The sequence below is a fragment of the Rhinichthys klamathensis genome, unplaced genomic scaffold (assembly GCF_029890125.1).
Source record: "Rhinichthys klamathensis goyatoka isolate OS25496 unplaced genomic scaffold, OSU_Roscu_1.1 h1tg000036l_1, whole genome shotgun sequence".
Taxonomy (NCBI): domain Eukaryota; kingdom Metazoa; phylum Chordata; class Actinopteri; order Cypriniformes; family Leuciscidae; genus Rhinichthys; species Rhinichthys klamathensis.
In genome coordinates, this window is record NW_026606584.1 from 10786656 (window position 1) to 10809357 (window position 22702).

The window sequence follows — 22702 nt, forward strand, 5'->3', positions numbered from 1 at the left end:
TCAAAATTCCGTTCCTGAAAATCATATCGATCGGCCAACTTCAGATAAACATAACTTTTGCTACCAACAAGCTATGAAAAAAAAAAAAACAGATTTGGAAAGAGCTTGATACCAGCTTTCATGTGGCCAAATATGTAATAGGTCAAATTTCACCATGTGGTGGGTTTTTCCAGATCGCATCACATATTATATTTTTCATTAAATATGACATTTTCTTTACATTGTTGTTCTTTACTCAGAAATTGTTTAAAAAAATTCCATATATATTTTTTAAAATTAGCTAGAAATAATATTTATATTTATATTCTCATGCATAAAATTTGTGTTTCTTTACATTTTTGTTCTTAACAAAACATATCACATTGCCATTGTTAGTGTCATGCTCTACATGAACAGTTTGGTACTGCATAATGAAAAAATACAGCATACACACAGTATTTGGTTTACGTAATGTAACAATAATCAATGCTGGCCTTTTATGCTTTAGAGCATCATTACCAATGATTTGAATCTATTCATGGATAGCCTGCATGTGTTCTATATCTAAAATCTAGCCAATCTCAATAACACGCTGCTAACAGTGTGAGTGTGGTCGGACTGTACATCATGTTGTGTTGTGCTTTGAATCTGAAATTATTATTATTATTTTTTCTGATGGGGGTATATTTATATTTATGTGCAACAGTGCTTTTCTATTTGTGTTGTAATGTAGGAGGTGTTCTAGTATGCAACCCTTCTAGAAAATGAACACATCAGCCTTGTCATGTTAAACTCTGAAATATGTTGTGGTGGATGGATGGATTGTTCAGTACCGGATGTATTCAAGGATTTAAGGAAACTGGAGAAGTTGTTTGGGAACACTAAGGACACTTTGGACCTTCCTGTCTGTTTAGGAACTTTAGGAAGGAATCCTACTGGGAAAGAAGTTGAGTTTATATGTAACTTCTGTTTTTTTTTTTTGTTTTTTTTTTTTTTTACATAATTTGGGGCAGATTAAATGTTGTGTAGATCCAACTTTCAATAAACTAGAGCTATTTATAGACACTTTGCTGACACCTCACCTTGTCGGTGTTGAGAGAGAATTCCCATGCTCTAATTTAGCTGATCTCTCTAGTTAATGATACTCATACTCAAACCTTGTGACAGGTGATCAATTAAATTTTTTGGCACTGCATTTGAGAGATCTAAAATTGGTTGGTTATTGATGTAGCTGTGGGTCTCTGGTTGCTGAATGTTTGAAAGTGTAAAGGTTGAAGGACCAGTTTGACAGGGTGCTGATGTCAATGAATCAGGTTTCACTTCTACCCCAACTTTCTCCTCTCTCTCTCTGTGGGGTGCTGCTCCCCAGATCCCCAACTCCTCCAGCCCACCCAAGTCCTGTCCTAGTAACACTAAACCGTTCACCTTGTAAAAGTTTTCATATCATGTCCTTGTAAATCTCAAGTAACCCTTTGTCAGGTATTATGCTATCACCAAACACTTCGTAAAGTTGATCACATGTGCCTATATGTTTACAGTATATATGGACGGACGTATTGGGACACCTGACCATTACACCAACAGGGACTTAAATGACATTGCATTCTAAATACATAGATATTATTATGCAGTTAGTCCCGCCTAGCCAGACCTTCAGACTGAAGGCAGAAGGACACCATAGCAGCTTTCATTGGATAAGGACCACCCAGAGGCCGTCTGACTGACATGTAAAGCAACCAATCGCAGTTTTTTTTTTTTTGTTCTGCGTCATGTTTATGGGCGTAAAAATGTAAAGTCCAGGCGGACCATTAAAGAATGCAACACACTCCTGGACATCCTGCAGAATTCAACCAATCAGATGATGACTTTGAAAATCTTGAAGTCTTTCCAGTTAATTTTGCCATATGCATCAGACGTTTAGCCACTGGTGAGTGGATGTGACGTCTGAGGCTGAGACTATAACAGCTTCCACTATTCTGGGAAGGCTTTCCACAAGATTTTGAAGTGTTTCTGTAGAAATTTTTGCCCATTCATTCAGTAGAGCATTTGTGAGGTCAGGCACTGATGTTGGATGTCCTTTTTACATTTGTTACATTTAGGGATGCACCGAATCGAGGATTCGGCTTCGAATTCGTTTTTTTTTTCTTCTGCCGAACCTTAGAATTTTTTTCCACCGAACCCTAGGCTTTCACTACGCGCGCTACGCTGGTCGACGTCACGCCGCCGTTGATTACGGGAAGGTGTTTACGTAGGTGGACCGTTCGAATGCGGTAGGCTGTGAGAAGGCTGTGAGTAGGCTGTGAGAAAGTGAAAATGGAACTTGTGAGCAGAAAAAGTGTTGTTTGGCAGTACTTTCAGTCAAAAGAAGGCGATTCAATTTGCAATGCCGATTTGTCTCGTGGTGGCAAGGACCCTAAACAATACACAACATCGCCCCTGTTAAAACATTTGCGTACGAAACATCCGAAAGAATACGAGTTGTGCATGAAGGAATCTACAGACAGCAGCCAAAATGCAGCAACTTCAGGTACAGCAAAGGAAGGACAGTCACAGCTAAAAACTTGTTAACCAGACGACCATTGCCAGCCAAAATTTGGATATTGATTGGATCTTGAGATAGGGTAAACATAGGCCTATGGTAATTGTCAAAATAGTTTTTCCCACTTGTCATCCTGGCATAATGTTCCCTATTCTTTTTTTTTTTTACAGTTAAAATAAAATAAAATGAAAAATACACTGCTGTGGACGTTGTTTACTTCATTAATGTGTTTACAGTGTTAATGGACTGAGGATGGGAGTAGGATTTGGTATTCGATTTCGGATTCGGCAGAATCTTAACCAGTGGATTCGGTATTCGGCCGAGCCCCAAAAATCTGGATTCGGTGCATCCCTAGTTACATTACTTACTCTAGAAATAATAGTTGCATAATTACAAGCAACTACCCTAAACCGAACTCTAACCCTAATTAGCCTTATGTAACTACATGTTGTTAATTAATATTACTACTAATGTTCAATTACACTGTAACAAGGACACCTTAAAATAAAATTTGACTAAGATTTACCTTCACTGTAAGTAAGGGTCCTAGCCCAACCCTTGAAAAACAGCCCTATACCATTATCCCTACTCCACCAAACATTACACGTGGCACAATGCAGTCAGCCAGGTAACGTTCTCCTTGCATCCGCCACACCCAGACTCGCCCATCAGACTGCCAAACAGAGAAGCGTGATTTGTTACTTTATAAAACAAGTCCAGTGGTGGCGTGCTTTACATCTCATTACATCCAACGCTTGCCATTGTAGGTTGGTGATGTTAGGCTTGCATTCAGCTGCTCGGCCCATTTCATGAAGCTCCCACCACACAGTTTTTGTGCTGATATTAATGCCAGTGGAAGTTTGGAACTCTTCAGCTTTGGAATCAGTAGAGAGTTGGTGACTCTTACGCACCATGCGCCTCAGATCTAGATGACCCCGCTCTGTGACTTAAAGTGGTCTTCCACTTCATGGCTGAGTTGCTGTTGTTCTTAAATGCTTCCACTTTCCAGTTATACCACTTACAGTTGACCATAGAATATCTAGCAGGGATGAAATTTCACAGATTAATTGCAAAGGTGGCATTCTGTTACAGTACCACTCTTGAATTCACTGAGCTTTTCAGAGCAACTCATTTTTTCCACAAATGTTTGTAAATGCAGACTGCATGGCTAGGTGCTTCATATTATACACCTGTGGCAATGGGTCTGATTGAAAAACCTGAATTCAATGCTTGTTCCTGCCTCCCCAAGACAACCAGGACAGGTTTTTTTATGCCCTGTCTGTAAAAGACAGTGTGCTTTCTGCATCAGACTATACATTCATAAAAGAACCCACGAACTATAGGGAAAGTCATCATCAGATGCAATGGACTACCAGAGAGAGAGAGAGAGAGGTGTGTGTGTGTGTGTGTGTGTGTGTGTGTGTGTGTGTGTGTGTGTGTGTGTGTGTGTGTGTGTGTGTGTGTGTGTGTGTGTGTGTGTGTGTGTGTGTGTGTGTGTGTGTGTGTGTGTGTGTGTGTGTGTGTGTGTGTGTGTGTGTGTGTGTGTGTGTGTGTGTGTGTGTGTGTGTGTGTGTGTGTGTGTGTGTGTGTGTGTGTTCCCAATCCTAATCCTCACTTATATATTAATGTACTTTTATAAATAAATATAGTATAGATTACCATACTTTCATTTAATATATAGATGTGTATAAAATCCATATAAATATTTGTTTTATTTATATAGTAACATATACATAATTAATTAATCATACAATTCACTTAATCTGATCTGTCACATTCAAAAGCCCTGAACTGAATGATAAATGTATGTTTAATATAAAAATAAACGTAATTTGGTAACATGTCTTTTTATCTTATTTAACCCATAATAATCATGATAGCTGACTTGTAACTGTCTCATTTTGCACACTTTACACCCGCGAACAGCCGCATACAAACACATTGAAATATCCCTTAAAGGGTCACTTCACCCATTTGCATTAAGGTTTGTATTGTTAGAAACCCAGTCATATATTATAATGATGGTGGAATTTTGCTTGTTTTTTTTTCTGAGATGGGAGAAAAAAGGATTTAAGTGTTTTAGTTCCGTCCTATCGTGACGTAAATATCGTCATTTTGCGTCACGATAGGACGGAAGATAAATTTCATTGCATATTAAGAAAACTACAGCCTTTAGCTCATTATTATTCAAGGGCGTGGGACCCACTCACCCCACCGGCCTATTACAGATCAGTGGGTGGGACTAAACCTGAAGAAACTAAACTATTAATCCGCCATCTTGCTTGGAAGACAGCAAGCTAAGCTAACAAGCGCTCAAGGAGTTAGATTTACCATAATGCCTGAATTTACGACACACGATATGGAAGACGAGGATTTTGAAAATCTTTTGCTCGAAACTGATGTTCGTGGCTATTTATACGAGCCACAATATAGCGAAGAGCAGCTGAGGCTGATGGAGGAACAAGAGGCGGCGGCGTCGGCTGCGTCGGGTTCGTTGTTGTGGGAAGAATGAGACGGGAATCGGCGAACATTTAAACATTTTAATAGTAAAATAAACAAATACAAAACAAAAGTATAAGCCAGCAGCCCCGCACTGCTGGCCACACACAACAGAAACAAAACACACCATAAAATCAGGCCTGTTCCTCTCTCGATCTGCCCTGTCGCTCCTCGTTTTATGCATCCGCTCCTCGGTGAGAGACGCGAGAGAGACCAGTGCGTCTCACAGGTGTCGTTCATTATCACTCACGCCACCGGCCTCGCACCGCTCTCACGTCCCTCGTCCTGCTCGCCACAGCCAACTAACTATACATTTTGTGTGAAATGAATTTCTAACTCTTTTGGCAGCTAACGTTAGCCCTGTAGAGTAGACGGAAGAGTGATTTCTCTGATGTTTGCAACTTTGCGCTGTTCTGGATTAGTGGGAGTGGCTTGCGGAGCTGTGCAACGTGGTGCATTCTGGGAGTTGTGGTCTTACACACAAATGCGCCCTAAAGTTATTTTCTGTCTTTTCTCGGTCAAGAGGGCACCAAATTCAAAATTTCTTTTACATTTCGACTACATATATGACCCACTTTCAATAAAGATTAATGTTGAAATGGGTGAAGTGCTCCTTTAAGATGGCGAAATACCCTTATAAGTCCACTTTGCAGTGCACATATGGTCGAATGGAACCCACCCCTCAACTGAGCGTGTCGGATAAGAGAGACATACAAAATGTGCAGAGCGGGGAGACGCAAAGACTGGATTTGGGAACTGATCTAAAGACTTTTCTATAAAATTATATTTCAAATAAATTAGCTGTAAAAAGTATCACAGTTTCCACAAAAATATTAAGCAGCACAAATGTTTGATAATTTCTTATCATTGATAATAATAAGATAATAGTATAATAATATAATAGTACAAGATAATAATAAGAAATGTTTCTTGAGCAGCAAATCAGCATATTAGAATGATTTTCCGAATTTGTGTGTGCGCACGTGTGTGTGTATTGTTTCATTTTCCTCTTTAACACTGTTATAAACTTGATATTCTGCTGCTGTGGTCACATATCTGCTCTGTGAGAAGGAAACTCTGCTCCATATGGGCTATTTGGAGGAAACTTGAGGTCAGTGTCTGCACTGGCTAAGCGTGGATGTTTTGTCGAGGACCTAAACTGCTGACAACAGTACTGCGTGTTTCATTTGTCAGAGTGGGCTCTCTGTATATCAGGCGGGCCGAGCCCTGCGCCGGCCGTTAATAATAAAGCACTGACACTCTTCTGCTCCACGGTCCTAGAGTGAGTAAATTACAGCTCAGATCAATACTTCACCATCTCTTTCTGGGAGAGAGAACGTTGCTCTGCCAATCAATCTGTATCTATATTGTGTGTTTTGTTTGTCAGCAATTTCAGAATTGACCACAATGAGACTTGTAATCAGTTACGTTATTACATTCTGTTTGTTGTAGCCAAAGAAGTCCTCAGAGGAGCCAAGGAATTGCTATTGTGAAGTCAAGTTTATTATGAGTTGGTGGGAGAAGCTTATTCATTTTTTCCTGTCAGTCACACCTGGCTTACGGTATACAGTGGAATTTCACAGAGGCCACACTGAAAAATGTATTGTTTTACCCTTAAAATATGAAAAATAATTAGAAAAGGATTATTACATTGTAAAATATATGATAATCTAAACAACTAATAATCATAATCAATGTAATCATTTCAACAATTTACATATTGCATAATTTCCATCCAAGCCAACAGTTTTGCCACTCATAAAGTCTTGTCAGAAGTTAGTGTGTTTGGTTACCAAATAGAAAAGTGTCAGTGAGGAGTATGCATATGATGAAATGGGATGTGTCATGTGTTATCTAGGAAAATGTATCTTGTGAAAATAGACAATTAAATGATATTCTTACTTCTGAAAAATAACTACACTACCATTCAAAAGTTTGAGGTCAGTAAGATGTTTTAATGTTTTTGAAAAACATATCTTATGCTCACCAAGGCTGCATTAATTTGATCAAAAATACAGTAAAACAGTAATATTGTAAAATATAATTACAGTTTAAAAGAACTGTTTTAAAATATATTAAAATATAATTTATTCCTGTGATGGCAAAGCTGAATTTTCAGCATCATTACTCCAGTCTCCAGTGTCACATGATCCTTCAGAAATCATTCTAATGTGCTGATTTGCTGCTTAAGAAACATTTCTTATTACTATCAATGTTGAAAAGAGTACTATTTTTCTTTCTTTTTTTATGGAAATCATTGTTTTTTCAGGATTATTTGATGTATTGAAAGTATTAAATAAACAGCATTCATTTGAAATAGCAATCTCTTGCACATTATAAATGTATGTACTTTCGCCTTTTATCAGTTCAATGCTGTCTTACTGACACCAAACTTTTAATCGATTGTGTACATGACAGAATTCTCCTGTGATGCATTTATGCAGTTCAACATTTGTTAGTTGTTAGTTACATTGTTTACTTCCCACAAGACGAAAAGTGCCCATACTTGAAGAAACATTATATCCTTTTGGCCTTGTGTGATCAAGATTATTGTGTTTGGGTGTCTGGGTGTACTGTATGCTACTGTACCATCCACCCTGCAAAACAGTGACCCCTGCTGAGCGGCATCTCTTACGACAGACTGTCACTTTTCAGCCCTCATCATGCTCTAGTTCCCCTCTGTGTTGCTGGACCGCACTGTTAGTCTCTCATAACATTCTGTATGTGTATAGGTGCATACATGCAGACAGGAAGCATCGAGCTCATAGCATGAGTGTTTTGTCTGTGGAGCAGATAATTTGACGTTCTGGTGTTTGGACAGGAGATAACCTTCAGACCCTCATTCAAATCGTCTGACATTTGCCTAGAGTTTGTTGCCAGTTGACGGGAAGGATCCTCGGCACTCTCTTCATGCCGAGCAAATGATAGGGAAGCCGGACCAGAGAATCATAAGGTTGAAGTGCAGGAGAGAGTCAGGAAATTGATTTTTAGGTGTGAACCTGTGTAGATGTTCATTACGCTCCCCGCCAGTGTTTAAATGTAAATAAATGGCACCTCTAGTAAAGGCAAGAACAGCATAACGACCGACAATTACAGCCACGCTGAAAGAACACGAGAGGATGTGTTCAAAGAAAATGTTTAGTTTTTTTTTGTGTAATTATAGGAAGAAGAAAAAAACAAGAGAACGGCTAACTGTCACTTATGCTTCCCTCTGTGTGTTGAACCCTCGATGAACACCTCTTATAACCCGTACGCTACCTCATCCTGTGTCTCCCTCTTCCTCTAGCTGGCTTTCTTCTTCTAGGGCCGCTCTTAGCACTTCAGATTTGCTCTTATCTGTTAGCACGGAGATGTGTCAGTTCCCAAAACCTGACCTACTTTTATACACACACACGCTCACCTCCGTCATGCAGCAGGAGAAGCATCATACATTACAAGCTACATACCGGTACGTCAAGGCAAAAACCCGATTTTTCTCTCAGCGTAGCGTTTTCAAATGCTCTTCGTGTCAGTGCAAACTTCCAGTAGTGGAAGTACCTTGATCTTTCTTTTTAATTATTATCAATGGCATGTTTCTTCTGTTCATACAGCTCTCCATCATCACAGTTTCTTTCTTCAGACTTGCCTGTTGTGTTTCCCCCTCTTACTTTTTAATTAGAGCTGAAAACAACGTGACCCATTTATGCAGAGGCAAATGTATACTTTCTGCATGTGTTGGTATTTGTGTGTTTGCTAGCTCCTCTGTAGGTGGCCTTGAGCTTGTTTTTGCCTCTGTTGTGTTTTCTTTGCTTCTTCCTGCTCTTCAGTAGCCGACTGTCCTTTGCAGGTGTATTTTATTTGTTTATTTGTTGCACATATTCACTTAATGCCTCATACCATAGAATGTGACAGATATTTGTGGTATGTCCGCATTCCGCACAACTTCACATCGCCATGTACCCACACAAACACGCTGTACTATGATTCCAAGCAATGCAACTCATTGTAAACAAGGTCCAAATGGGAAGTAAGATACTGAAACAATGCCATCAAATCTGCAAAATTCCTATGTTAAATTTGATGTAAAGCATTTAAATTTTTGAAGGCATTTATAAGGAGAATAACCTATTGTGGGACAGTATTAAAAGTGGGCCATTGAAAAGTGTATACGATAAAGAAAAGAAAAGAAATATTTTAAAACATGTTTATATTCTTGTTGGCTTCATGTGGTTTTGATGAAAAATATATACAGTTCTCAAGAAAAGTTTGGATTTAGTAGTGAAATTAAAGACATTCTAGATTTACAATGTTAAACTCTTAAAATTGCTCTCATTGTTTAGGAAAAAACTGGCCTGGGTCCCTTAATTGGCATAATTCTCCATTTAACACAGCGTTTTATAACGGCAACAAGTTGTTTAACCCTATGTGACAGTTAAAAAGAGTATATGTATCTTGCTCATTCTCTCATGCACTCTGCATTGTCTCCCTCTCTCCTACAATCCCTGTCAATTTCTCATTCAACATCCGTGATCATGTTAAACACCAGGCATGAGCAAATAGAATGGAGGTGGCGCCTCTCATTATTGTAAAGGCCCATCTCTTTTTAATCCTCACACAGATGGGTTAAAGTGAGAGATGAAGGAATTTTTTTCCCCTCATGTATCATGACGGTGGGGGATGGGGGGAATTTTACATTTAAGTGTAGCATTTCTTTGTCAAGATATATGCTCAGTGATGCACTAAGTTTTGTGTTCAGTTTAATCAACAACAGAAGCCAACATGTTTCATTTTAGTTGTCTAAAGAGGAATCCCCCCCTTTCCGATTTCTCTAGAGGGTACATTTTTGTGCTTGACAACCCCAAATATTAGCAGAAAGAAATAAAAAGAAAGGAAGGAAGGTAGAAAGTTTTTTGTTGCATATGTTTCCTGCTTGTAAATATGCTGTCATGGAGAGCTAGAGAATGAGAGAAAGTGATGTTCAACGGAGAGTAAAAGCAGTTTGGTGCAGTTGGTGGGGGTTTGGGGTTGGAGTTTAGCCCATGGCCCCACTGAGAATGCTCCCTGTGGGGGGCAGCAGGTGAACACACACCAGCAATGTGGTGTCTAATGGTTCCTGACAGAATGCCGATAACCCAGCGTGAGAGTCGAGGTTTATAGCCTCTGACTGAGTCTTCTCCTCATCCCTGCCTCCTTTCCTTCACCTGTGCCCCCCTCTGGCACACCACCAAGTCATTATACGTCCCCGTTCTACTTCTGCTCAAATCCAAACGGCCATTATTCTATCAGACTCCATACATTTTGATGGATTTTCCTCACTGAAACAATAAGTAGCTGATTACATCTCACTAAAGAACATTAAAGAGAAAAAAAATTAAATTGTCATTACTTGCTCACTCTCGAGTTGTTCCAAATCCGTATCATTTTCTGTCTTCTGCAGAACACAAAAGATAATATTTAAAGAAACTTTCAGCTGTACTTGTCTATTCAATGATAGTCAATGAGGTCCAAAAGTTTTAAGCTCCCAAAGTAATTCACACAACTGCAAGTGTATCACTTTGTTTGTTGGACAGAGTAAAATGTACACTTCTGGTGAAAAGTTTGGGGTCAGTAAGATTTAGAATTTTAATATGCAGTACTTTACCTGTATTAATGTGATGGCAAAGCTACATTTATAGCAGCCTTTACTCCAGTCTTCAGTGTCACATGATCCTTCAGAAATCATTCTAATTTAAAGGTGCCCTAGAATGTTTTTTTTTATTATTTTATAATGTTTCCTGGGTTACCCTTATAATGTTAGTATGGTTTTTAGATAAAAAATAATCATAATTTAGAAATAAAAGGCATTTTTCCTAGCCTGCTTTTAGCCTCTGATTTGAACACTCTGTTTGAAGGGGCGTGTCTGCTGTGGGATTCAGTGTAACCGCGGCCACTACTGTGATTGGCTGACATGCTTGCATATGAAATAGCTACGCATTACATGTGAAACTCTCTCCCGAATACTTTTACTACTGCTATTATACGTTTTTACTATAACAGTTATCGAGATTAACGAATCGTGAGATGTTTTTAAAGTATTTAGATCTATTCCCATCACATAAAATGTTGCCGTGATGAGCATTGAGCAGATGACAGTGTGTTGATCGCGAGAATGAAGATCTTATCATTGCAAAGCAGTTTCTGCACTCTCTCTGCTTTCACCAATGCAAACACGATGATGTAAATACAGTAAGAGCTTCGTTGTGCAGTAACGCGCGTCATTGATTTCATAACGAGTTTGGCAAGTGTCCAGATAAACTCGCGCTGTGTGGAAAGATTGTTCTTTGATCGCTTTCTGTATATAATTTGTTCACAATTTAAATACGATTATTTTCATCCTTCTAAAAGAAACGATGTGAAGCTGATATTTTAGTCACTGTCTTGACTTACTGATGCATAAACAGTATTGAATGATTTTGAGAGAAAGATTACCTGTCTGAACTTGAACAATTACACATCAGAAAGTGTTGCTTGGTAGCTCGATCCGAGGCCAGCTCTGTATTGGCCCAAGTTGAGGAAACAGTCGGTGAAATGTTTGGAAATTTCCAGAGAAAATAAAATTAACCCATTGTTTCTTCAGAGGCTCAGATGAAGGAACTAAAAAATACTTTTGTGTTCATGTCTACATCCACACTGAGCAACTGCCATGCTTCGGCTGCGCAGTTCCGCCTGGCATTGAGGGCTGGCATTATGCAAATATTTGGAGGCGTACATATTAATGATCCCGACTATTGCGTCACAGTCGGTATTGTGTGGAGAACCGACCGTTTTTCAGGGGTGTTTTTCATAAACGTGAATTAAACGAGAACGCGAAAACAGTCCAGTTTGAGATTCACTCTATGTCATGTCCATGCACTGAACTCTTGTTATTTGACTATACCAAGGTAAATTCAATTTTGAATTATAGGTCACCTTTAATAGAAAGTTCAAAAGAATATTTTTAATGGATTTTTATAACATTATAAATGTCTTTCCTGTCACTTTTTTTTATTGCGTCCTTTGTTAAAGAATCGTACTGGCCCCCTAACATTCTAAACATAGTGTTAGTAATTATTAATTCTCAAATCAATTCAGAACGTCAGTCAACTCATGATTACAGAGTCCAAATCAAATATGGCGACACGTCAATAATGGCAAGCCTCAATGGTTGTTGCATTATGATGCTCTGTGTGAAAGGGGCTTAAGGAAGGTGTACCACAATTTTGCCAGAGTGTACAGAATGTGTTCATCCTGCATAATTAAAACAAAGATTATCAGTCAGCTCTTATTAATGGGGGGATTACAGGGTTGCCAAAGGAAACATTCATTGAGTATCTCTTTTCTTTAGATAACAGTCAGTGTCCAATACAAGCCAGGGAAATCACACCTCTCAGAGGCACATGGATATCACAATCATTTGTTCCTTTTGGAAGAAAAGGAGGAAATGGCTCTTCAGGGAATCATTTTTATTGAAGAGAACAGTGACCTCATGCTTGCAGAAATGCAAACCCCAACCGTGTTCTTGAAAAACCAGCACACAGTGCTCTTTGAGCTTGTGAGAGATGTGCTTTTACACTCAAGTGAGTATTTCATCCCATGGCATAAAGTGGCAGTACTGGAAAGCTTTATTCAGCAATTTTTTGTTCAGAAGTCTGTTTACATATTTCTGGCCTCTTTACCACCCTCTGTCTATCACTCTGTCTTCCACTCCTGTCTTAGCCTGGGAAAACCCAGACAACTTCCGGCAAATTTAGATTTGCTCTGAAAGTTAGTCTGGCAAAGAGCTCATTCAAGCCCATTTCCAAATCCGTCGAAATCAAGGCACCAATCAGAAACGTTGGGGCGGGCTTTACACGATGACGACAGCGCTGGGATTTTGAAGCAGATTTTGTAGCCTACATTACAAAGATGGATGCCGCCGTCGAACATCACTCGTTCGAATCAGCTATCGCGTCTGTTTTAAGTCAAGTCAAGTCAATTCAAATATATTTATATAGCGCTTTTCACAATACAGGTTGTATCAAAGCTGCTTCACAGTATCAATCAAAACAACTTAACAGTGTTTGTTTATTACTGGAAAAATACATCCAAGTTTGGTAGAGCTGATCAGTGGTATGATGGGTCATTTAATTTGAATATCCCCAACTGAGCAAGCCAAAGGCAACAGTGGCGAGGAACCGAAAAACTCCATCAAGTGACCCGATGGTGTCCTAAAACTCCATCAGATGACCCAATGGAGAAAAAAAAAGGCCGAAGTAGAAGTAGAGGCCGAATTTACAGTAACTGTAAGATAAAATTTATATGAATGCCTGGTTAAATAGATGCGTCTTTAGTCTAGTTTTAAACTGGGAGAACGAGTCTGAGCAACGAGCAATATCAGGAAGGCTATTCCAGAGCTTCGGAGCTAAATGTGAAAATGCTCTCCCTCCTTTGGTGGATCTGGATATCCTAGGAATGACCAGAAGCCTCGAATTTAGTGATCTTAAAGAGCGCGATGGATTATAGGGCGATATAATACAAACCATTTAGAGCTTTATAAGTCAAAAGCAATACCTTGTAATTAATACGGAACTTTATAGGTAACCAATGAAGTGATGATAGAATCGGTGTTATATGATCATATTTTCTTGATCTAGTAAGAACTCTAGCGGCTGCATTTTGGACTAACTGTAGCTTGTTTATTGAAGATGCAGGACAACCAGCTAATAAAGCATTACAGTAATCTAGTCTTGAGGTCATGAATGCATGAACTAACTTTTCTGCATCAGAGACTGATAGCATATTACGTAGCTTAGCAATGTTTCTAAGGTGGAAAAAGTCTTTTTTTGTAACATATGAAATATGCTTTTCAAAAGACAGGTTGCAGTCTAATGTAACACCCAGGTCTTTTACTGTAGCGGATAAAGAAACAGGGCATCCTAATATGTTAAAGTCGTGCTGTGAAAGGTTTTGTGGACGTTTTTTAGAACTGATAAGTATTACCTCTGTCTTGTCTGGATTTAATAAAAGAAAATTACGCGTCATCCAATCTTTTATATCTTTAACACAATCTGTCAATTTGGATAATTTAGCGTGTTCATCTGGCCGTGATGAAATATATTTTCAGTGCTATGATGTGGCCCGAATCCAGACTGAAACTTTTCATAGATGTCGTTTTCTTGCAAGAAAGAGCCGAGTTGAGCGGACACAACTTTTTCTAATATTTTTGACATGAATGGAAGATTTGAGATGGGTCTGTAATTTGCTAGGTTATTTGGATCTAATTGTGGTTTCTTAATAAGAGGTTTTATAACTGCCAACTTGAACGTTCTTGGAACATGACCTAAAGATAAAGATGAGTTAATAATATTGAGAAGAGGCTCTTCCACTATAGGTAACACTTCTTTCAATAGTTTAGTCTGTATTGGATCTAATAAACATGTTGTTGTTTTAGATGAAGTGATAAGTTTATTTAACTCTTTTTGTTCTATGGTTGTAAAGCATTGTAATTGTTCTTGCGGGGTGACAATTGCGGCTGAATTAATTTTAAGCGATTTAAACGTTTCCTTTTTGTTAAAAACCGAGCAAAGAACAACACTCGGAGATGTTTCTCCGCCGCTCTGCATACGTCATCTCCTTCATCGCTCTGATTGGTTTTAGGTCTATCCGCGACGTCCGTTGGTGACGCCCCTCTGGAAATGATTTGTCTATGACGCTTAATTTGTCTATGCCAGACCATAACTCAGTTACAACTAGGGTTGCCAACTTCCGAAAAGAAAAATGCGGGACATATTACTATATTTTGGCGATTTCAGTTTTGTTGACGGGGGGGGGGGGGGGGGTCTCTCGCTCTCTCCCTCTCTCCCTCTCCCTCTCTCTCTCCGCGCTACACGGTTTGGCGCTGACGCACATACAGCTATGTTCGGTCTCGCATGCGCAGCTCTAGATTCTAGGAGATTGAACTAATTTACGGGTCGTGTTGCTGTTGTATCAGTCAGATCAGCGTAGCACTCAATAATCGGGACAAGAGAGGTCCCGATCGGGACAAATAAATTAGGCCCAAAAATCGGGACGTCCCGGCTAATTCGGGACAGTTGGAAACCCTAGTTACAACTGAGAATGGTCTGGTTTTAACCAGGCTACTCCTGTCTTGGTTTTTGAATGACTCAGGCAGATGAAAGACTGTTAGATGTTTAGATGTTAATCCACTAAATGGTTAACGTCAGCGTCACTTTTGTGCATGGTATTCAATGAAAAAACTTCAATGTCTTAATCACTAACCACCTGCAATACACCTTTTCCAGCCACTAAATGCAATAAAATTTCAGTCACTGGCCACAAGTGCATGCATTCATTTTCTGATTGAGGTCCATATCCTGGTTAAGTCTTTAATCTGAAAAAAAAAAGATGTTTACACAGCTACTACTAATATTCAACATATTTCTTGTAATTGATTTTGCTTTTTTTAAGTAGCCTAATATCCATGTCTTTTAAGTAGCCTAATCGCCATGTCTTTAACAATAATGCAGATGCGTACTTTAAAACTCCAAAAGAAATGAATACTTCCACAAAAATATTAAGCAGCACAACTGTTTGCAACTGTGATAATCAGAAATTAGCATATTAGAACGATTTCTAATTATGTGACACTGGAGATTGTAGTAATGGCTGCCGAAAATTCAGCTTTGCCATCACATGAATATATTACATTCTTAAAATATATTCAAATAGAAAACAGTTAGTTTAAATTCTAATAATATTTCACAATATTAATGTTTTTACTGTATTTTTGATCAAATAAATACAGCCTTGCTGAGCATAAGAGACTAGTTTCAAAAACATTTAAAGAAACATACCAACCCCAAATATTGTGGGGGGGGGGGGGGTATTTTCATGCACAGAAAGAAAAAAAACTTCAGTTCTGTAGGATATTCTTAACGTGACCCAATTTTTTTCTTTTATACTTCACGGTGTCACGGTCATCTGCAACCTTGCACTCAGAACTGCACAGTAGGAAGGTGGATCTATATATTTGTCCACAGTAATTTTCAATAAACTCCTAAAATATGTCTTATTTAATATGAAAATATTTTTTTCACAACAGGGGATTCTTTGATTATAATGTCTTTATTTATTAGAGTCACACATGAAAAGGCCAAGATATCCAATGAGGTGTGTACTGTAAATGCATGCATACATTTAATTCCCCCTTCCTAAGCATTGTTTTTCTATAATGCTAAATATAATGCTAATGTTAACATAAATAAAGAACAGTTTATTATACAAGTCATAAGGAGAGATAATTACATACGACACTCTTTTTAATTAGTTGTTTTTCTTGCACACAATAATCCACTGTGCCCACTCAGACTGTTAAATTACATGTCAAATTGTCATAAACCACATGGATCGATTGAGAGACTCAAATGAGAATCCACACACATCATAGTTCTAGAAAACATTGAGGTCCCTCATTCTGTGAAGGGGTTCGGGGTCTACCTGGATACTCAGACACAGGTTAACAAATAGATCTGCAGACAGTAAGTTTCCTGAGCACTCCTAGATTGTTTGCATCCATCCACAATATTCTGTATCCATATACAGGTAATTAACCCCCAACATAATAATTAGCTGTCTGCAGGAAGTGGAGATATGCTGAATTAAAAGTTTTTTTGTGTGGGCTTTTGGTACAAAGTTTTCATCAGTTTGAGATGCAGTCATCGGCTCTGCATCGTTCTGACAGAACGTGTCTCACAGACCTGACAGCATGCATATTGGTGCTGGAACTTGAGACAACGGTAATAGAACTTGCCATAGAGGAAGGAACTGCATGAGTGAACAACTTCAAGGTTGATAAAGTTGTTACTAAACTAAGGCAGAACGAGTGTTTTGTGTCTGTTGGTCAGAGGGAGGAAACCAAAGGTTGTGATTTTGTGACTGTAATTGGTGCTTTTATCTACACCCTTCTCAAATTGGCAGATCCTGTGTTAAAACCAACACCAGAAGCATCCAGACCTCTGGCTCCTTTTATCTTTATCCCCGGTGATTTGCAGAACTGTTTTTTTGTAATTGAACAGGGTTGTTGATGTATTTGTTGCAGTGGTTTCCTGTTTGACCTCATTTTGCACTGATACATGGTCATTGTGTGATCTTTAATGGTTTTGGATGGAAAACCTCTGACATTTGGTTAAAACTCTGGGTGTTTGTTTGTTAGTATGTCTGTCTGTCTGTCTGTGGATTACCTGGCTTGATCGTTTCCCTTCCAAAGAGGCCAAAGAGGTGGTTTTGATCATCCAGTTATTCCGTGGTTAAATGAAACTGGGGGAAAAAAGAGGCATGATAAGCTGGGTTGTATGTATCTGAGCCCAAATTAAAGCTGTAATATGTAATTTATTCACTAATAGTAGATCAGATCTTCATGACATCCTCAACAGATGTGATTTTTACATGGCAAATTTTTTTTTTTTTTCACTTATACCATTTATCTCAGACATGCTCAGGCACAAAGTAAATTGTATCTCTTAAAATGTGACTTGTAATATGTGGTTTTATTAATCCCAATTCTAATCCATCATTGACTCAAGTAACAGTTTGACTAAGTTTGTTAGTATTATTAGTAAAATTCTCCAACACTTTCCTTTGTATAGTGCAGCTCACCACACTGCAAGATCTACAAATACAAACAAATACAACACTCCAGCTCCGCTCTTTTGGCAATAACAGTAGAGGAACAACCTGTCAATTAAAAATGAGCTGTAGATGAAGTTAATGAATTTCATCATGATAAGATTCTGGGTGTTTGAGTGCATCAAGAGAGTGTAGTTGTCACAGCCTTCACTTTAACTACTGAAACCCCAGCAACAGTCTTGAAGTCTGAGTTATTTGTTAGGCTGATGATCTCGTTAGGCTGGTGATCTTTCTAATTAAGAGATGTGTGTGCACATCCATGAAAACCTGTTGCTTCAACTCATTTCATTAGCCTGGTGTTATCTTGTTATCGTAAATGTCAACGTGTTCTGTACAATGTTTGCAAGATTTGTGCTCTTATACATTTAGCCTACAAGCTAATTATTGTGTGATTGAGAGTGTATGTCTAACCGTGGTGTGTTGTGTTTTAGGGTCGTCCTGAGGAGGAACTGGAGCGCCTGACTAAGAAGATGCTGTATGACATGGACAACCCCCCCACTGAGGAGTATTTTGGTAAGTGACCAGTGTACATTGATTTCTCTGTCAGCTAAACCTCAAAATTATTCTTATTTTTATGCATTTCAAATACAGTGGTCTCAAGAAAAGTTTAGTAAAAACATGTTCACACTCACAGTTAATGCGATAAACTACACCTGTGGTTGAGATCTGCCTTTTTACAGCCGTTAAAGCACGTAGCGAAATTACAGAAATAAAGCAAACCCTGCAAACCCTTTTGCGCAAACTCTCGCTATAGGTTGAGCTGGAAAGAGATTGATAGATCTGAGAGTGTTTACACAACACCGTTTTCAACTAAAAACATAACACTTTTTATGCGTTTTGGCCGTTCGTTTACATGACAATGACGTTTTGGGTGCCTGAAAACGCAACGTTTTGAAAACGGGTTTCAAAGTGCAAGTTTTTGAAAACGGTCTCCGTGTAAACTACAAAAACGCGAATCTCTGAAGACGATGACATCATGCACATGCGTATTTTGTGTTTAGTCTATAGTGTTTCATCGCCATCTAATGGCCTGGCAGCAGAATAAAGGGTTTTTAGTTGTTTTCACGGATCCGTGTGAATGGCAATCGTTTTGACAATGGTGTCGTCTGTACGCAGAAAACTCGAAGGAAAAACATCACCATTTTAAGCATATCATTGTCGTGTAAACGTACCCTCAATGTTTAGGTGGTGCCGGGGGGCTCAATCTATACATTTTTGGGGGAGATAAACCCATGAATGGGATACTAATAGCAGTCAATGAATAATAAACTGGGTTAAAATAATGTATTTGTTATGTGATCTGGGAAAACCCACCACATGGTGAAATTTGACCTATTACATATTTGACATATGAAAGCTAGTATCAAGCCCTTTCCAAATCTGTTTTTTTTTTTTTTTTCATAGCTTGTTGGTAGCAAAAGTTATGTTTATCTGAAGTTGGCTGATCGATATGATTTTCAGGAACGGAATTTTGAGAAAGACAGGTTTAATTAACTGTCACCATCCCGCTAGCGGGACGCTTGGTACTCTTTTTTTATTGCCTTTTTTTCACATCACATATTTTAGTAATCATCATAAATTAGGTATCATTTGAAAGCTTACAAACTCAAAATTCATCCTGTGAGTCCACTATGACATCATTTAGGGCACTGACATCCCCAGGAATTAGCAGATTGAGGCGAGCAAGATCATTTAAGTGAGCAGCTATTTCAGACTCCGTTGTTCTCTTGTTCTCCTCCATCTCGAGATAACGTTATAAAACTGCATGTCGTTACAGTTTAAACAGGATTGGCGCCAAATGCGCACTGAAACACCTTCACTGTACATGTTATGTGGTTTATTTTAAACTATGTTTGTAGTGTTAAGAGACGGACAGGTATGGGCGATTTTTTGCACCTCCGCCGGGCGTTAGAGAAATGGTCGCATTAGAGAAAGAGAGTATTTTCAGCTTGCCACTATAAATCGCTATTTTTCTGCACTAAACAAGGGAATTTTGCCAAGATATTTTCAGAGATAAGAGACAAGATGTTATAGAATAATAATTTAATGGAAAAAAAATTTGACAAAAAACTGACAAGCAGACTATTTTTTGACCTTCCTGAAAACGGCCCAACGCGACATCTGACGGGTTTTCCCAGATCGCATCACATTTTAACAAAAATCTTGCATACTTTACAAAATAACCAGTTGTAATTAATCCATTGCAAAACTGACTAACTTAAGTGTCCAAGTACTTTTTAGGGTCACTATATACTTACAGTATGAGAGGTAAGTTTGTGTGCTGCATATAACATTGCATATGTCTTCTTGGCCACATTGACCTTTATTCTGTGTCCTTGACATGAAGACACAAGCAAACATTATTTCTTGTCTTTTTGGGAAGCAGGTGTAGACCACGGGTGCCCGGTCCTGTTCCTGGATATCTATGCTGTGTCCGAAATCGACATATTATATATTAGTACTACATCCGCCATGTTGTCACTGTCCTGTGACATACGGTATCAGTTGCGTCGCTTCACCTCCAATCACAAATTCTCTCCTGTGGCCTCATGGGTTGGTAAACTGTCCATCGAATGCACATTCAGAATCTCGCCGGAAGTAGTAGGTAATTCGGGTACTTTTCGCCTACTGTTTTATGAATACTATGAATTCGGACATACTACTCAGGTCACATACTGTTTTTCGCCTACTGTATAGTATAGAAGTTGGCCTTTTTCAGATGCAGAGCTAACCTCCTGCAGAGTTCAGTTCCAATTCTGCTCAAGCACACCTGTCTGCAATTCTCAAGCATTCCTGAAGATCTTAATTAGCTGGTTCAGGTGTATTTGATGAGAGCTGGAGCTGAAGGTTGCAGGAAGGCAGATCTCCAGGAACAGGACTGGGCACCCCTGGTGTAAGTAGACAATTTGTTGCTTTGCAGAAGTGTGAGTAACCGTAAAGTGTGTGATGGTGTGTGTGTGTGTTTTGCTGCATTCACATTAATTTCTCCACCCCCAGCAGTCTGAGCTTCCCCTTTTTTACCGTAAGTGGCAGAAGACATTCCCTGCACTTCTTCCCTTCAGCTCTTACTGTCAGCTTCTACTTTCACTCTGTAGTGGGGAAACGGAGCTCTGCCTTCCACATCTACAGGAATTCCTCCACTGTCTGAGAGGCCAAATTTTAATATATATATACACATTTTTAATATAAATATTATTTTATTTTAATAATTTAAACTTTCAAAGTCAAGTCATCTTTAATTATATAGTACTTTATACAATACAAAGTGTTTCAAAGCAGCTTTACAGTGATACACAGAAAAATAATGAATAAACAGAATTCAATTCTGCTGTAATGCAGCTCTAAAAAAGACAATAGTGCCATTATTCAGCTGAAGTCAGTTCAGTGTTGATTCAGTTTGGTTTATTCAGCTTGGTTTATTTTAAAACGTTTATTTATTTATTTATTTCTGAATACACTACTGTTCAAAAGCATTTTTATTTTATTTGCATTTATTGATAAAAATTCAGTAAAAAACGTAATATTGTGAAATATTATTAAAACATTAAATGTTTTCAATCAATTATCAACGTTGAAAACCATTTTTGTGGAAACCATGGTACTTTTTATTTTTAATAATAATTTTTAAATCATTTTAAATGTCTTTACTGTAACCTTTCTTCAATTTGATGCATCCTTTTAAAAAAAACAATAAATAAAAAGTCTCACTGACCCAAAATGTTTAACTGTAGTGTATAGGTGCATATATATATATATATATATATATATATATATATATATAGTATATGACTATAATTGATACATTTAATATAACATTTTTTTACCTTCCTTTTTAAATATATAAATTATATGATATATAAATATGATTGTATATGATAATTATATCATATTTCCTAATTGATGTGGAAGCCCCTATAACCTCACAACCCTGACCTGTTTTCAGGAATGGTTTGGCATCCTATTTTTATATATTGACACACGCTTTAATTTCAAAGCACTTAAGTCCCCATGTATGTAAAAAGTTGGTTTGCATGAAGCAAGGTTTAAGGGTTAAAAGAAATAAGAGAGAGGGTGGGTTGGCCTGATGTGTCCTGCTTTCATCAGTGCATGTGTCAGCAGAGAGTGGCCTGGAGTAAACGCGTGCCACGAGTGCACATTGCACAGTCACACGCACACACACATATATACACAGTGTTTGCAAACTGCCTTAATGGCTAGAGGGAGGTTAAATGTAGGCTAGTCAGCCTGTAAATGGGTCTGCAGTGAACCCAGGTCAACCAGGCATGCCCAGTCACTGAGAATGTCACACACAGCCACAGCATCTATAAAAGCACAGCACTCCTGGGATTACAGAGATGGGCTAAAATAAGAAGAAATCCAGTGGTGTGATGAGGTTAAAGAATGTAAAAGAGAGAGAGAGAAAGAGGCTGCATTGAATGTGAAGGTCAAAGACCCCATGAAATTGTGGCTTTTAGTTTTTATCTGTTAGCTTAGAGGAGGCCGTCTATATTGCAGTGTACTCCTAAAAGTTGATAAAACAATATTGATCTTTTAGCAGATATACAGAATTAAAATCTCTACTGGAATAATGGACCAGATGGAACTTTCTCTTGTACAGTATGTACTGTTTGCAATCATTAGAAACACAACAAATGTTTTGTTGTTATAAATATTAGATATTTTAAACCAGAGGTTTTCAGGAGTGGACAGTCAATAATTTAGATCAGATTCCAGTTGGATAAACAATTAATTGGATTTTGGACTGACCGAACATAGCCCATGTCTCCCTTATCTGACACACCCAATTCAGGGCCGTGTCTGAAATGTCAGAAATCGACCCCTATACCCTAAGATAGGGCACTATTTGAGGGAACAGCTATTTGTAGTGGTGTCCAAAACCATGTTTAGGATGTTATCGAGTACACTCGTTCAATCCCACAATGCACCGCAATAATGATTATACAATGTACACTCAATGGCTAGAGAATACCAAAAAATGCACTGTGAGAGTCGCGCGCCGATTCC

At 38.4% G+C, this 22702-nt stretch overlaps 1 protein-coding gene across 2 annotated transcripts in view; it reads left to right on the forward strand.

Annotated features, from left to right (window-relative positions):
• Nucleotides 1-22702, forward strand: part of lpp (LIM domain containing preferred translocation partner in lipoma) — a 235255-nt gene that overhangs the window by 176597 nt on the left and 35956 nt on the right. For both annotated transcript variants that reach the window (XM_056246335.1, XM_056246334.1), the window contains one exon: nt 18109-18190. In XM_056246335.1, coding sequence (XP_056102310.1) covers nt 18109-18190 — 82 coding nt within the window. The remainder of the gene's footprint in view (nt 1-18108; nt 18191-22702) is intronic.